The sequence below is a fragment of the Parasteatoda tepidariorum genome, chromosome 10 (assembly GCF_043381705.1).
Source record: "Parasteatoda tepidariorum isolate YZ-2023 chromosome 10, CAS_Ptep_4.0, whole genome shotgun sequence".
NCBI classification, from domain to species: Eukaryota; Metazoa; Arthropoda; class Arachnida; order Araneae; family Theridiidae; genus Parasteatoda; species Parasteatoda tepidariorum.
Window position 1 is genome coordinate 41,226,425 of NC_092213.1, and position 11,797 is coordinate 41,238,221.

At 30.7% G+C, this 11,797-nt stretch overlaps 1 protein-coding gene across 1 annotated transcript in view; it reads left to right on the forward strand.

Moving 5' to 3' along the window:
- The window catches only part of LOC107441822 (NADH dehydrogenase [ubiquinone] 1 beta subcomplex subunit NP15.6), a 7,600-nt gene extending 3,945 nt beyond the window's left edge, over positions 1–3,655 (forward strand). The window contains exon 3 of the mRNA XM_016055204.3: positions 3,412–3,655. Within this exon, the coding sequence (XP_015910690.2) occupies positions 3,412–3,562 (151 nt within the window). The 3' untranslated portion in view covers positions 3,563–3,655. The remainder of the gene's footprint in view (positions 1–3,411) is intronic.
- The last annotated feature ends 8,142 nt before the right edge of the window (positions 3,656–11,797 follow it).

Below are 11,797 nucleotides of genomic sequence, written 5' to 3' on the forward strand. Positions count from 1 at the left end.
GTCGTAATAACATCATAGTTAAATAACGGGATCGTCAAAATCACGTGGAAAAGTATAGAAATAATTGGGGGGAAAAATTACTACTTATATTTATGCTGAACTCAGCACGAATAAAGCGTGTCAAATGCATGATTTAAAGTTTGCATGTTGTAATAGAGTAATTGGAATTTTTTATGATAAGTGGGAACGCATAGCAATAACTGCCGAAAAAAATTATTGAAAAAAAGAAAGAATTGCAAAAAAAAGATAAAAAATCACTTAGATTTAAGATGAAATCGTAACAAATAAAGTGCACCAAAAAGTGATTATTTAAATGGGCGATCTGAAACTCGCGTTGTAGTAAAAATTCGGGATTTTCGAAATCACGTAGAAAAGAGGAAATAACTGCTTAAAAAAAATCATTTGTATTTGCGATAAAATCGACTTAAAGAAAGTGCGTTAAACGTACATTTACTAAAGAATCTGTTAAAATTGATTGTGTCAAAACGTGATGACTTACAAGTGCAATTAAAAATTGCCATTTTTAAATTTTTTTTTTATTGTGTTTAGAATCTCTCGCGGGCCGCACTTCAGTAGTTGAAGGGCCGCAGGTTGTGCACCCCTAGTCTAAGCTAAGAACTCCTCCCGCCACAAAGTCTGAGGCCGTCTGGTGCTATGGAAACAGGGTAGCTTTACTCTATGACTAACACAATGGACTAAAGGGAGAAATTCCCTTTCTCTCGTCGACCTGAGCCGAATCCACACTTTTAATATCGCCCAAATTAAGTATTCATAATCATTCTAAACATTATAATTTACTTTTTGCACCGACGAGAGTACAATGTAGTGAAAAATATGTTAAATTTTTTTTTTTGAATGTAACTTTTAAATTTATATTTCGGAAATATATATAGGAATTTCACCTTACTGTTACATTTTTATCAGAGTAATTAGTCTGAAATTATAGTACAATTTTTCAATTTGTTGGATTACTCTTGACAAACTTACAGTTTATATCTTATCATTTGACATTTTACAATGTTTGAGTCACTTTCGAAACTTATCTTCAAAAAGTTACACGAGGTAATTAGCTAAACTTTTTTTTGATGTCTTCTTTGATGTCTTCTTTTGAAAAAACCTGCCCCATTTTGCTCATATTGCAAAGGTGGACTAAATATACCCAAAAACAAAAATTATGTTTTTTTTTCTTCATGTTTTCCCGTTATTTTGTAATATTACTTCGGAAATATAATTTGTTTTTCATTTTTAATATAAAATAACGAAAATTATTTAATTTTCATTGCCATATTTAATTATTTTAACGTATTATAATATTTTTTAAAATTTTTGCTCACTATATTTCAGCCGCCATTTTTTTTGTTTTGTTTTTTTGTGTGATATTTTTAGTGTATTTCAAAATTTCAACTATGAATTCAATTTACCTGCACATAAAAACCCCCAAATTTTGAAACAAATTTTATTGAAATGCTAATTTTGGCCACGAAACCTTGGATGCTGGCCCACTGTGGGAGGGTACAAAAAGAATAAAAGAAATTCTCTCTAGGGAAAGAACCTTTCTTGCAAAATGATGCTTGTATTTTGTATTTATCAATTATGAGACCAAAGAAAAATACGCTCAGTTGAAGAAAGTGGGTAAAACCTATTTTGTTTCAATATGTTGCAGTTTAAGGCTTCCATTTCAATCTTTTTTTTTTATTTGATTGAAATAAGGTGTATGTCTCTAAAGTAGTGGTTGTTTTTGATGAGGAACTATTTTTATAATGTGAGATGTTTGTAGCTGAGTATGCCTGTTTACCCTAAGATAACGCTCCAAATTAACAAGGAGCCATTTTATAAATTTTATTTGAAGGAAAATTACTTGTTTCCATGACTCTGACCAGCTTTTCTGACTAGACATATTAATTTTTTTTCCCTTTCAAAAATGAAAATGTTAGAAATATAAATAACATTATGGCATTAAACACATATAGGAATTGAAAGTGCGTGTTAGATTAAATGAGGTCAAATGGGGGGTTCTCATGGTTTGCTCATTGGGTAAAGGGGGGGGGAGTTGCTCATGGGGTAAAGTGGGGTTATATTGAAAAATACTTATTTTCTCTTTTTACATTAAGATTTTTAGTTTTATCTTCTTTCTTGACATATAATGAGATTCAGAGAAACATTTTAGTTTTAGAACTCATCATATTACATGCTTCTTCTAAGTTATAAAAATGCTTTAAACTACTTCTGATAATGATTTTTGCGTTCTGTTTTATGTAACAAATATGGGAGAAATATTAGACTTTCCTTGCTTGCTGTGATAACAATATCCAAGACAGGGGAAATTGGGGGTTTCAAAATATGTCATTTTAATTACATTACTGTAAAAGAGAAACTAATAAAATAGTATGATAGTGCTTTATATTTAATCTATAATGCATATAAGAGCCGGCCGAGTGGTTAGCGTGCCTGACTGCAAAGCCAATGACTACGGGTTCGAATCCCTCTCTGGACATGGATGTTTTTTTCTCTCTGTGTTGTCTTCTGATGTATGAATGTGGCCCACCCTATGAACGGGTATTTGTGGCAGTGTGGCGTGGGTAATGTTGCTCGCCTCCGTAACTTTAGTTCACAGGTGCCCACTGGGTAACAATAAATGAGCAACATTTCCGGCATCTTCTAAGGCGAAGAAGGAAAGTTCAGTGCCTGCCGTTATTAAAAATAAATAAAAATAATGCATATAAAATGCATCAAACATTTCTTTAAATTAAATGCAGCAATTTGGTTATAAAGCCTTCTCTAAAAGATTTTTTATATTTTCCCCCCAACTGACTCTTAATCAAATATTAATAAATAACAATCTCCTTTTAATATAGAAAAAGATCCATTATTGGATATTTATTGAAATTGAGCTTCATCGAAGATCAAAACAACGTAGCCAAATAAAGGAACACTGTATATTCAAATAATTTAGCAAAAGATAAATGCCCAAAAGATGTAACAAAATGGTGACAAACATAAAACAAATATGGATTTTTATGCTGAATGTGTTAATTTGACACATGTTTTTTAGCGACTACATTGAAGTTAACTGTTAAATTTATTAGGATGAAGATAAGAGAGTTGAATAAAAATTTCTGAAGTAAAGGAAATTATTAAGGTAAGAATTTTTTATTGTGCCTATTAATGGCATGACAGTGCCTACCACAAATTGTTAGCAATTATAATTATATAATCTTAATTGTAAGAAATGACTGTAACAATCAAGGGAAAATAGTATTTTAAAAAAATGTATCGCTGATAAAATTGCGGAGCTCTAGAAAGTATTCTTAATCATTTTCCTAATGCATTATTTTAGTTTTTTATTTGATATGCATTTCCTCTTTTTCTTTTTTGAAATTTTTTTCCTAGTAACTAATTTTTTTTTTTTAGGGATGCTGATTGGTATGCGAGAGAAGCTTATTTAGAACTCCATAGAAGAGAAAAGCTTGGCTTACCTTTAATTGATAAAAATTTAGTCGATACTGAAAAAATAGAATTACCTTCAGATGATGAATTGGGTGATACTGAAATTATAATTTAAATTAAATAATTGAGAAGGAATCTTTTATTTCTGTAATATATGATAATTTGTTTTGTAGTATCTAGTTTTGAATCAATAAAAAGTTACATGGAATTGGTTTTCAAACTGTGTTATAAAAAATAACAAGCATTTTTATTGTTTTCTGCATTGTATCAAAATATGTATATCCGTAGAGTTTTGATTATTTAAATATTTTCGATTTTTATAAAATTTGACTTTTCAGTTAATCGGATTCAAGTTTAAAAGAACTATCCCTTCCTCCTCTAACCTCCCTTAACAATAAGAACCTCCCTTTCTAAAAATACTTTAAAGAGATATGAAGGGTGTTTTAAAACTCGTTTGTAAAAATTAAAGAGATGATAGAAAACGTCTAAAAAGCAATTTTTACCATACAATGTATTGGCGGAGAGCAAATAGTAGGGAATCATTAGGAGATATTCGTTACTGTCACATGTAAGAATGCGACACCAAGCTGATAGCGGAATTATTAGTTAATTTTATTGACAGAAACTGCAAAAGAAGTAGTAGTACAGATGTAACTGTGACTTAGCGTCAAGTTAATTTAGGACCTCCTCTTACTGTTTGGTGTTTCATTCTTCTGAGACAGTAATGGACAATGCATTCACCATACAATGCATTCCATCCATGCATTATAAGGTGAAAGTTGCTTGTTGAAATGCTTACTATTACCCCTTAGATTTGTGCCTATGAATTTTCAAACACTCTGTGGAGTTAGTTCTGAGAGCTAGATTTCCATTTATGGTAGTATGTTTTTAATTATATAATTGAGATTATCTTAATCACTGTAATATTTAAGTTATAAATGCAATAAATTTTATCTCTATAATTTGGTAATAAAATAATATCACCATAAATGTTGACAATGAAATACTACTTGAAATGTTATCATTGTTAAAAACCTGAAATACGTTGACTTCGAATTGTAAATTTAAGTTTTATGTATTTTTAATTGGTTGATATTTTTTCTTTTTTTAAATATTAATCTCTTAAATTCTTATTTCTTAACACGTTGAAGAAATGGGGAAATAAAGCTATTTTATTGGAATATTGTGTTTTTTTTCCTTTGCATTTCATTGTTATAATAGTGAGAAAAGCAGCACCATGGAAGAAATTGTTTTTAATCTCTTTCATTATCTGTATTGACAATCAGAACAAAATAATAAGTGTGGTTTGTCTGCTAGGTTGACTGCAGTGCAATGATGGTGAAAATGCAAGCATTTTAGAGCAGTAGAAATAAAATTTAAATTACAGGGAATTAATTTCATTTGTTGAATTAAACAATTTGACAGTTGTGGTGCAAAGAGTATTTAGGGTAGTTCAAATATTCAAAACGAGTTTGCATTAGTCTTTAAAATGCTATTTTCAATTTCATCAATGTAGAGGAGACCAAATTTTTTTAACCCTTAATGGTCTGAAAATATTTGAAGTCACTTATATGGCTGCATTGGTCTGTTAAATGTTAATTATGATTTGTTTCTTTTTATTTGCACTTAGTCTGCCTTCTGATAAATTTATTTCAGAGCTTTTGTTTTCTAACTTTCAGCACACTGTAGTTAGCCACCTTCTTGCCTAATATATTAATGTATTAAACATGAAAAATATTTCTAAGTCTGAAACTTAGTGATGTAAGTAAAATCAGTTAGTCATAGACGTTACTGTAAGGAAAGTAATTTTAAAGTGTTGATGAACTAAAGGAAAACCTTTATTAAAAAATGAAATGTTTACCTTTTGAATGATTTAACTCAGTGGACATTACGAAATAATACTTTTCACATACTTTTTTTTTAGAATGTACAATGAGTACCTGTAACAAAAACACAGTTTGAAAGATTTTTTTTCTATATTTAAAAGAAAAGGTCAAATAATATTTTAAGCCCTAAATTGAAAGTAACTAAGCCATTTAAAAGTAATTTGCAGCATAAATTGAAATTGTTTTTTTTTAACTATTGATGTTTTCAACAAATAATTCAAAAACATTCACTTTTGTTCAATAAATATGCTAACATTATAAAAAGAACAATAGCTGAATAATTTAAATATGTTTATATAATAACTCCACTCAACATACAAATATGCAGTGAGCATCTCGATGTTATTTTAGTAATGTTTGCTCCCTCTGTTTATCTGTAATGATAAATGTATTATTATTTAGCAGTATACAATTTAAAAAAAATTTTATTTTTTGAATCACTACTAATTTTAATGTGAAATATTTATGGCAACGTATCTTTTTAATAAAAAAATATTTGAAAGTAATGGAATGATGAAAAAGAATTATGATAATTGGGCGTCATGTAAAATATTTAAGGTATATTTTAGTAATTATGGTTTAATAGTAAAAATGAAATAGTTTTTTTTTTTCATTTACTTTAACAAAATTGGTTTTCAAAGTTCACATATAAAATAGTAAAAGTATGGTTTACTAATAAAGAATACTTTTTTCAAAAATGTATTAAAGGTATTTAAAAAATGTCACAAAATGGAGCTTTATGTTTAACAATATGTCTGTTATTAAAATGCAGCTTTAAATAAAGTAATATACAATGAAAATATTTTGTTAAAATGTTTTCTTTTTAAATAAAAAAAATACATTTTAAAAATTTACAATTGTGAATAAAAACATAAAATATGTGCAATTCAAATTTGTTTGCCCTGATAACAGAAAATTCTAAAGGAGGAACTGAAAATAAAATATATAATTAAGTAAAAGTCTTATTTATACTTCCGATTGTAGACGCATATTGTACAGTGCAGAAAGAAAAAAAAAACAATGCTCTCAATAACTTTTGATCTAATGATTGGATCTTCACAGTCAAGACTCAATCTTAATGGCTGAGAAGGCCTCAAATATGCTAACTAATTAGTACAGATAATTTTTAAGTTATGAAATCAGACACAAAAACGTACTTCCTCTGAATAAATATATTTTTTTGTTGTTGTCAGATTCTATTTTCTGACCCCTAAAATATGATCCCAATAGTTTGGTCAGGAGAGAGGTAGAAAGTTTAGACCCCTTAATGTAAATTTTATTTTTTATGTACTAGAACGATAGAACTTTTTAAGCCAATTGAAAATTTTTTACGCACAATCATAAAATTTGTTTATTCAAAGATAATTTCATACAAAAAATAATTTTTAGTAAATATTTATTATTTTATTTAATAACAGTCGGAATAAATTTGAATTGTAAAGTATGTAATTTTTTACCTCATTTTAATCAATATACCCCCAGAGGTATGATTTGTTATGGGAACTTGGAGGACTTTGTGACTCGACAAATTTAACGTGCATCAGTCACTATTTACTACACAGAGAGTCTCCGACCTTTTGGGCATGGATCCAGTGCCCTATCAACGAGGCTAAATATATAAAAAAAAATTCTTTTTCGATCAACTTATCATATGTTTATAATAGTACTTAGTAATAACATTTCTAGACAAATTTGACTGATTTCAATGGCCAACATACTAGATGGACAGGTGGCCAAGTTACAAAGATTTGAGCCTTTTTATTATATAGGATAAATTCCGTTTTTAATAATGAAGGTTAACTTAAACAGTAGGTGGTCTACTTGTGAGTTTTCACTGAAATTAATTTTAAATAATGTCGCATTTTTTTATATGTTTTACGTTTCTACAACTATTTGTTTGTTTCTGTTGAAATTTAGCATTTTGTCTTTGAAAATTATACTTAGTTTTAAATGAGATGAACATTTTTAAACCTTACTGTTCAAAAATCTATTGATGACTGAAAAATAAATAATAAAAAGGGGTAATTAGTTTTTAAATATTTTACTTGAAGAATTAAAATTCTGTTATAGAATTAAAAAATGAAAAATATGTAAAAAAAACTTTTTTTTAATATGGAATTATTTTTAGATGAACGAGGTTTATGATTGTGTGGAGAATGGACACACACCATTCCTTCATTTGTATTTTACTGGTGTGAAAATTTTTGCACATCTTTTTGATATTAAATATTTTTTTTGTTGAATGTGTAATGGGAAATTTACAGATCGGATTAATAGGCTGGTTCAAGTTCTTAGTCCGAAGCTATTGAAAGCTTTTGTGCTATCAGTTTATATTTATATAAAAGAACAATTAAATCATAAATTAGTTGAATTATGTAAATATGCTTGCAAGTCAAACATTTACATAAAAAGAGTAGTTTTTGCGTTCAACTTTAGGTTATAATTTTGTTTTGCTGCGCAAAAACTATTGGACTTAACAGCTTATGTAAGTAAAAAAAAAAAAATTACAGAGAGCACGATAGAATAAAAAAAATCAACATTTGATATTTAATTTGAGAATTCTTATAAACATATTTAAGGTTAGGTCCTCTAACCATTAAAATTGAGTGTTATACTTTAAAAATCTGGTCCTTGGATCAAAAGTTATAGAAATAGTTTTTATTTTGCGCACTGTTGTATTTAATTGTCATTAAAAGTAGGTCGAACATAACAGTCATTAATTTGAAAAGTGTTAGCTCGCAAGTTGCATAACCAAGCCGAATAAATTCGGTATTTATGTTAATTGATATTTCTTTTAACGTGTTAATTTTCTCGTATTTTTTTTAAAAAAATATATCTTTAATATTCATAAACTTCTTTTTTAAGTAAGAAATAAATAATTAAGATGGGTTTATCTCTATACAGTATAGTCTGAAACTAAACTTCAGATTTTCTTATGAAATTTAAAAAACCGTCGTTAGGGTGTGATAGCTTTTAGTGTTAGAGAGTGTTAAACATGTAAAAAATGCTGGAATTAGAAGAAAAATATAAATCAATTGTTTGAGAATTGAATTTTATTTTAATTTTAAACCATAATCCTTGAACAGCCGATCCGAAAGAGAATTGTTTTTCGTTACTGACAACTTAAAATTTGCCGACGATGATTAAAATTGCCAATATTGGGTGGGCGAGACGCTTTCCCCCAGTATCTATGCAGCCCCAAAGAGTATGATCTAACTTGTCAGCACGTGAGCAAATATCTTTGTAAAGATAGTCAAGTACTGCAACAAACAATAACACGGGGGATTAAATTTTTTCTTGCATTCCTGCAAATACTTGATCTTACCTGATTCGGATATAAGGATTTCAAATCTAAAATAAGCTTTGTTCCGGAAGTTACTGATTGTTTTAAAAATAGTATTTTTACTTTTGTTTGAATGTATAAGTTTAGGTAGAACGTATAGGTTTATATAGATACATACATACACTTGTTTGCTCCTTTTTTTAATTTTACCGAATTTTCCGCTTACCAGACGACCGAATTTTTAGCTTACGACCACCAATGTTCTACTCCGTATCCTTGTAGTTTTGAACCCAATCCAGAAGACAAGAGAACTCCTGGATCAAGTATTGGGAGAAGTTTGCCTTCGCAGAGGACTTTTGTGCTGGAACTAACCCGCTTTTGCGTTGTATGGAGAGAGAAACCACGAAAACCTCCCACGGTTAGCCTAACGGCAAGAGGACTCTAACCCATTATTCGTCTACCACTGCGGATATTTTATGTCAGCACTGTGGTCAGTGCGAGCCGGGTGCGGGATTCGAATCTACCAGCCTTTGGCGGGATTCGAACCCAGTTCACCTATCATTGGGAGGCGAGCGATGTATCCCCTGAGACATATCGCGAAAAACCTTTGACATTAAAATATCGTATAATAAAATTAAACGCATTATCGCCTTCTTCCTACCATGCCTTACGTACCAGAGAAGTGGGGACAGGTAGTACTGACTCGAATGAATTTTAAAAAATCCTGGAGCAAAGCTTACATTATTAACTGTATAGCTTGTAATGTCTCATGCACAAAAAAACGAGGTAAGAAAATTTTTCTCTAGTGGAATTCTTGAAATTTATTTAAATTATAATTATTGTTACCTTTTAAAAATCTTTTTATAGTACCCACTAATTAGCAAAATTTTATGTAATCAATGAATGTATTTAGAATATTTCCACTGGTTTTAGGAAAATGTAATGGTGATTGTAAATTTACTTTAATACAGAGCTGTTTGTATCCGGAAAAGAAGAAAACTGGTTGTCAAATAGGTACAGTATTAGCTGTTTTACCGTAATTTAATGATTGGCGACTAACTGGGCAACTTCCCCTTATCATTAAATTACAATAAAACAGCATTTTTGAGTCTATTTTAATGGAACGCTCGACAATAACTAATAGTAGCATACATACTCGACAAAAAACTGCTTTTCAACAACTGTTACAATTATGATAATAATTATAATAGTAACATAGGAGTCGTGACTTTTAATTGATTGTTTTAATTGTTAATTTACGTCGCACTAGAGCTACACAACGGGCTATTGGCGACGGTCTGGGAAACATCCCGGAGGATGATCCGAAGACATGCCATTACAATTTTTGATCCTCTGCGGAGGGGGTGGCACCCCCGCTTCGGTAGCCCGACGACCTGCGCGCGAAGTCGAGCACTTTACGGTAGGACAGTTTAACGAGGACCAATACCGCACACCCTCAGTCCCTACGCAGACTGATCCAAGTGGTCACCCACCCGCACACTGACCGTAGCCAGTGATGATTGAATTCGATGATCTGCTGGAAACCGTGTCTTAACGATCTGTCCACTGCGGAAACATAGGAGCCGTGACGGTTCGAAGGATAGAGCATTCGCCTTCCAATGAGGTGAATCAGGTTCGAATCCCATCGATGGGTGCTCGATGCGAATTCCACGTTCGACCTGCACCGACTACATTGCTGACGTAAAATATACTCAGGGGTAGACGGATCATGAGTTAGAGTCTCCTTGCAGCCAGGCTAACCGTGGGAGGTTTTCGCGGGCTTCTTCTCCATGTAACGCAAATTCGAGTTAGTTCCATCAAAAAGTCCACCACGAACCCAAATTTCTTCCAATAATTGATTCAGAAGTTTCCTTGTTTTCTGGATTAAAAATGACAAGGCTCCGGAGTTAAACATTAGTAGTCTTAAACCCAAAAATGTGGAACAGCTGTTAAACGATGGTTATAAAAATCATAAAATACTAGCAACATAGCCGTGGTGGCTCATGTGATAGAGCATTCGCCAATGAAGTGAACCGGGTACGAATCTCAGTGATGGCTGTTCGATACGAATTCCGCTGTCGGCTCGCATCGACGACAGTGCTGACGTATAAAATATCCTCAGTGGTAGACGGATCATGGGTTAAAGATCTCAGTATGATCTCGGTCATACATCAGGCAAACCGTGGAAGGTTTAAATAGTTTTCCTCTAAATTTTAAAGGCAAAGTTCCATCAAAAAGTCCTCCACGAAGGCAAATTTCTTTCGATACTTAATCTCGGAGTTCGGTTGTTTTCTGGATTGGGTTCAAAATTACAAAGGTACGGAGTTGAAAATTGGTGATCGTAAGCTGAAAATTAGGTCGGCCGTTATAAGAAAATAAAATAATGGTAACATGAAATTAAAATATTTTAGAAAAACTAAAGGCCAGTTCAAAGGTACACGGACAACATGTCTATTATTAAGAAAGCTCCCCTAATATATATAAATAGATAGATATGATGATCCTTTTGATTGTTATCCTAATATTTGGCTTTTCGAATTAATGAGCGGATATGTAATCACAGAAATTAAATGTTTTGCCATTTTTATAATTAAAATATTTTTATTAAACAATAAGTAATTTGATATTATACATTACTACAATTTTACATTACATGTATCTTTCACAGAAATCACGAAAAGAAAATTTAAATTCAGCAATAAAAAAGAACTATTATTTAAAAATTAAATTATCATTCAACTTTTACAACGCATTCGTAAATGTTAAAAATCTCATTACGCGTGCATTGATTTTACTGTTTAAACTTCCCTAAATCTAAACGAAATGAAACATTTAGTTAAATCAATGAAACTCAAGTGTCAACAACCGAATGGAGTGTAGAGAGTCTTTACAAGAACCGTGCAATTTCGGGACACGCTCTGGTTTATGATCGATAAAAGCGCACTTCTTGGAATTTGAGATAAACTAAATCATTATAGGTAAGTCCCAAAGCGATGCATAGTAACCGGATGGAAATCATTGTGCTACTGAGAACAGGAAAAGTTTACGTAACAAACAAAAAATTTCCGAAATGCATGGAGAAATTTTTATTAATCTCCGTTTGTATTTAAATTATACTGGAAAAATTGTAATATATTTTATAGATACATAATAAAGATTATTAATTAATTTATTTTTTTTG